Consider the following 6,000-nt stretch of genomic DNA (forward strand, 5'->3'; position numbering starts at 1 on the left):
AGAGGCTGTCATTCTAGTTGAACACTGTCTATTTATTCAGTTAGACAACTGTTCTCTCCTCTTTCTGCGCCCTTTCACATCACTCCGTATGTGGCAGAATCCTTTAACTGATACAGAGTTTTGAGAGGCAGCAAGGATGTTTAAAAAAATATTTGGAGTTAGATGGAGACTTTACATCTTTTATATTAAGCTGGATGGAAGTGGAACACATTGTTAGTAAAGCATCACAAGAATGAAGAAACAAGAATCCTATTTACTTAATTCTGAAGTGAGGACAATTGACGACACGGTGGGGGGTGGGGGAAGGGGGTGCAGGGAGAGGGAAGGAGGGAGGGGTGGGGGGGTCACGGGGTATGACACACCTCTTGGGGACGGGCACAGTTATAAGAGGGACTTTACCTAACAAATGCAATCAGTGTAATCTAGTTCTTTGTACCCTCAATGAATCTCCAACAATAAAAAATTTGGAGTTGAAAAAATTTAAAAGGTATATAGCAGGTGTTCATGAAAAAGTTCTTGAGAACCCTCTCATCCCCATTTTAAGAACGAATGTCGACTGCTGAGATCAAACTTATATCTAGGGATGTTAACTTAGCCAGGTAATTTAGAAAACTGTAATCGCACAAGTCTTCCTTGGAAGTCTGGCTTTATAACTTGTCTCTGTTTAATGGTATCTGCTAGCATTCTAGGACTCAGTACAAGTGGCTGGTGTTCTCCACCCTGGCAACATAACACGAACGCAGAACAGGCTTCCACCCGGTTTTCCTTCCCTAACGATTTTGTCACTCGGGCTGCAGTCAATATGCGGATGCTCCCTATCCCCATGCAGAGCCAAGCTTGTGAGGAGACTCAACTGCGACAGCAGCTGTTCTCCCCTCTCTCACCCCAAGCGCTCTTTCCCTCCCTGGTCTCGCGTTCTCTTCCGGGTCGGAACCCTGCCGAAGTTCCGGTCTTGCCCTCCAGTGCTCGAGCGCAGCCTCCTCCTCCCACCGCCCCGTTTCCATGGCAGCGGCCGGCCGGGAGCTGGCAGGGCCGGTGTCCGGTTGCTGGGCAGGGAGCGCGCCAGGACCAGGCCTGCGGGACTACAGAATGGGCTGAGGCGTCGACTGCTGGGCGAGGGATCCCGAGACGTCCGGTTTGAGGAGAGGGCGGGACCGTGGCTTTCCCGGGAAAGCCGGTTAGGTGGGCTGCCGCGGTGGTGCCGGGACTTCTGATTTGCCCGGAGCACCGCAGGATGCGTGAGGACCCCTCGCTTGGTGGATGGTGACGTGTAGGGAGGGATCTCGCTATTCATGGGAAGGACGAGCTAGCAGGAATACCCCTCAGTTCTCTCCAAGGTTGGAAGCCTCACAGGGACACCTTCCTGCCCAGTTGGCACAGTTGACAGAGAAAGCTCTGTGGGAAAATTCCCGTTTTTTCTATTTCTCTATATTTGAAAGTACGGGTTTGTTGTGGATATGCTTTATCCAGCTTGAATTAATGAGAGTATAAATGTTTAACAGTTATCATCTTCTTTATTTCTATGAAGGAGTGGAAATCCAGCTTGAACATGGAGATGTACGAAACCCTTGGAAAAGTGGGAGAGGGAAGTTACGGAACAGTCATGAAATGTAAACACAAGGAAACGGGACAGATAGTGGCCATTAAGATATTTTATGAGAAACCAGAAAAGTCTGTCAACAAAATTGCAACAAGAGAAATAAAGTTTCTAAAGGTTTGCTTCTTTTGCCTTAATTGCTCTGTAAGTCAAAAGAAAATTTTTTATGGAATGAAAAATTCTATAAAAAAATTTCAGAGGGTGGCGCCTGTGGCTCAGTGAGTGGGGCGCCAGCCTCATATACCCAGGGTGGCGGGTTTGAACCTGCAGCCAGCCAAACTGCAACAAAAATAGCTGGGTATTGTGCCTGTAATCCCAGCCACTCCGAAGGCTGAGGCAAGAGAATCGCCTAGGCGGGGTAGTTGGAGGTTGCTGTGAGCTGTGATGCCACAGCACTCTACCCAGGGTAATAAAGTGGGACTCTCTCAAAAAAAAAAAAAAAATCAGTTAACCTATGTACTAAGAAACATAATAGAAAAATAAGGCATTGTCTACATTTTGTAATCTTATAATGATAAAGATGTATGTTTTGTTGTATGATGTAACAAAAGCTAAGCCACTCCTGTGAAATAATTCAGAAGTATTCAAATATAATACTTAAGAAAAATGTCTGCTTTGTACAAGGCTTTGCGCTAGATGTTAAGACTATAAGGAGGTAAAGGACAGTTCCTGCTCTTAAGAACTTCATAGAACCAGGAGGGTATATAAAAATACTGAATAGGCTCGGCACCTGTGGCTCAAGTGGTTAAGGTGCCAGCCACAAGCCCTAAGGTGGCGGGTTTGAATCCAACCCAGCCCACCAAACAGCAATGATGGATGCAACAACAACAAAAAATAGCCAGGCGTTGTGGCGGGCGCCTGTGGTCCTAGCTACTTGGAGGCAGAGGCAGGAGACTTGCTTGAGCCCAGGAGTTGGAGGTTGCTGTGAGCTGTGATGCCACGACACTCTACCCAGGAGGATAGCTTGAGGCTCTGTCTCAAAAAAAAAAAAAAAAACTGAGTAAAAAGTGGTTCATAACTAATGCTTAGTGATTGACACAAAGTTCTGTTGGGCAGGGAAAATTTCTTGGAGGAAGTGAAACATGAATTTGGCTTTAAAGAATGTGTACGATTTAGATAGAGAAACTGTTGAGTTCCAGATTAGAGGAACCACATAAGCTCTGAGAGCCTCAAGTGCTCAGTACAAGTGCACAGTACAAAGAACGGAGTGGAAAGACGGAGCAGAGACATTGTTCTATAGAGTTTTTGGTGAATTAGAAAGAGGTGAGATTAAAACAGTAAAGTAGAGGTAGATTTTAAAGTCTTTTAGGTTAAGTCAAAACTTGTTTTTTGATAAGAGATAGAAAGTCAATGAAGGTTTTGAATTCAGTGTAAAGAAACTCTAAATATTAATCTAGCACTATTAGGTAAAATAGATTGGAGAATTGAGAGAATTAAAATAGGCCTGTTTTGAGTTTGATTCAGGAATCCTGGGGTCTTGAGGTCCCTTGCTAGAATGTAGCAATATGAATACAAGGCAAAATTAGAATATGATATATTGCAAAAGAAGACTTGGAAGAGTATAAGAGGATATGGAGAGGCAGGAGTCAGAGGTTCACTGATTTCTACAATTAATGGAAATATGAAAGACTTTCATGGTTTGGATACTACTTCAATTTTAGAAGTGTTGAATTTAAGTTGACAGGAGCACATTTAAATAGAGATGACCAATAGACTTTTAGAGATGGAGCACAGTATCAGGAGAGATTAGGGCAGAAGGTAGAATTATGTATAGTTATGATGCGGAAAGAACTGATGTGTGTGGAGCAAAGAGCATTAATATTCCTTGGGGATTAGGTTCAGAAATAGTAGTTTTAAAAATATTTATTTATCCAGTTTGATGGAAGTATTTCAGATTGCATGTGAAAACCCCACACTGTACCCCAGAAGTGCATTAATGTACATAGTTACCATTCAATAAAAAAGAAAAAAAATTATTTATTTATTTTTGAGACAGAGTCTCTGTCACCCTGAGTCAATTGCCATGGTTGTCATAGTTTACAGGAATCTCAAACTCAATTTCCCAAGCTCAAGTGATCCTCTTGCTTTAGTCTCCTGAGTACCTGGGACTACAGGTGCCCACCGCAATGGCCAGCTAATTTTTCTATTTTTAGTAGAGACAGGATCTCACTGTTGCTCAGGCTGGTTAAAAATATTTAAATATGCAGGACATGGTAGCTCATGCCTGTAATCTTAGCACCCTGGGAGGCCGAGGTAGGTGTATTGCCTAAACTCAGGAGTTCAAGACCAGCTTAATCAAGAACAAGATCCTATCTCTAAGAATAGCCAGGCATGGCTTGGCGCCTGTGGCTCAAGTGGCTAAGGCATCAGCCACATACACCTAAGGTTTAAATCCAGCCCAGGCCCGCCAAAACAACGACGGCTTCAACCAAAAAATAGCCAGCATTGTGACGGGTGTCTGTGGTCCCAGCTACTTGGGAGGCTGAGGCAGGAGACTTGCTTGAACCCAGGAATTGGAGGTTGCTGTGAGCTGTGATGCCACGGCACTCACAGCTATCCCCCAGGGGGATAGCTTGAGGCTCTGTCTCAAAAAAAAAAAAAATAGCCAGGCATTGTGGTAGGCACTTGTAGTCCCAGCTACTGGGTGAGGCTGTGGCAAGAGGATTGCTTGAACCTAAGAGACTGAGGTTGCTGTAAGCTATGATGCCTTAGCACTCTGTCCGGGGTGAGACTGTCTGAAAAAAAAAAATTAAGTGTTTATGTATTCTATTTATTGGAATGTATCTAGGTGCTTAAGTGATCTCGACAATTAGAAGTTTTATATGTGATGAAGTAAACACAAACTTTTGTTCAACTTTGTCAGATACAAAAGTGATCTTTTTATTTCTTTGTAAATCTATATTAGATATGGATCAATTTGCTTTCTGATCTCTTTGCCTACTTGCCCTGGCAATGGAGGCTAGTTCATGGTCTATGGCTGATTTATCCTACTTCATAATCTTTCTTACTCTGTAAGTCTGTCTTTCTCTTCCTCAATAAACTTTGTTTCATGCTAGCCTTAAAACAATTTTTTGCTTTCTAAATAGAAGAAATAAATTAGGCATCTGTGAATTACTGGAACTGCTCTATTTTAGACAATGAAAAGGAAAGTTAAAGTTAGTAAAGATGTTATGATTTTGTGAAAGATACTAGTTTTCGTCCTAATAATACTGTAAAGCAACAGTTGTGCACCATAAGTGAAAATATGATTAGAAGGAAACTTTTCCCCAGACAGTATCTCTTGCTCTTTTTTCAGCTGTTGCACTTAAACTGATTTTTTTCTACTTAGTCATTCTGTTAAAATAACCAATATGTGGCAAGAACAGGTAGATGAACTTGAAAATGTATTTTACTATTATAACTATTACACAAATTATTTTGAGACACCTTAGCTATTCTTGTTGGCTTTTTATAAGATTTTTAATTTGATATTTTCCAATTCCACTAGAGACGTTTCTTGGATTAATTAACGTTCTTAGTCTAAAATGATTGTCATAATGACTTAATTTGAACTAAATTTTTATTGTTAGAATTTCATTAATAAGTTACAGTTGTAGAATAATTAGTAGGACTATCTGTAGAGACATTGTCTTGTAGTGGAAAAAAAATTAAACACCTTGAAGAAGGGTAATGAAGCATTTGTAGGGATTTCATTTCGTGGTTTATCATTTCTCATTCCTGGGTGAATCTTCCCTAATGCTTATTAACTCACATTAACTCTTTACTGCTTTCACGGCTTTTGCCTTTAAAATAAACACTGGCCAGGAAACCAGTAATTTTCCTTAGGTGAAAGATTAATTTAGTAGTATCCAAAAGCAGTCAGTTCTTTGTGCTGCTGCCAGTATGCTATTGCTGCAACATCATGTTAACTAGGGAAATTGGAAGCAAAAAGAAAAGGAATCTAGTATTATATTTTGGTTTGTTTTTCTTCTAGTTACGTTTTAAGGACTATAGTCTCTGTATTAGTTACAGAGAAGTAGACAAATTGACATTGTGCCATTTAAAGACAAATATTTTTTCAGAAAAGTATGGATTTCTAATGAACCCAACATTGAAAATATGTCTCTTAATTTTAGCCAAGTGAATGAATATTTTTGGTAATTTGAAAAAAAGTGTTTAAATATTTTAGAATTAATTATAACTAAGTCAATGTGTTGAGAAACAAACTAAAAAACATAAAATAGGGCAGCACCTGTGGCTCAGTCAGTAGAGCACCGGCCCCACATACTGAGGGTCGCGGGTTCAAACCTAGCCCTGGCCAAACCACTACAAAAAAATAGCCGGTCATTGTGGTGGGTGCCTGTAGTCCCAGCTACTGGGAAGGCTGAGGCAAGAGAATTACCTAAGCCCAGGAGTTGGAGGTT

At 41.1% G+C, this 6,000-nt stretch overlaps 1 protein-coding gene across 4 annotated transcripts in view; it reads left to right on the forward strand.

The window, feature by feature from the left end:
• The window catches only part of CDKL3 (cyclin dependent kinase like 3), a 52,640-nt gene that overhangs the window by 2,120 nt on the left and 44,520 nt on the right, over positions 1-6,000 (forward strand). For 2 of the 4 annotated variants that reach the window (XM_003782186.3, XM_012808128.2), the window contains exon 1: positions 1,503-1,714. The exons of 1 other annotated variant lie outside the window; for it this stretch is intronic. In XM_003782186.3, the coding sequence (XP_003782234.2) occupies positions 1,523-1,714 (192 nt within the window). In that variant the 5' untranslated portion in view covers positions 1,503-1,522. Of the gene's footprint in view, positions 1-1,034; positions 1,136-1,502; positions 1,715-6,000 lie in introns of those variants that run through there. One more of the 4 variants, XM_023516258.1, reaches the window with a different exon arrangement.

This window comes from Otolemur garnettii, unplaced genomic scaffold, assembly GCF_000181295.1.
Source record: "Otolemur garnettii isolate 467f Iridium unplaced genomic scaffold, OtoGar3 scaffold00003, whole genome shotgun sequence".
NCBI classification, from domain to species: domain Eukaryota; kingdom Metazoa; phylum Chordata; class Mammalia; order Primates; family Galagidae; genus Otolemur; species Otolemur garnettii.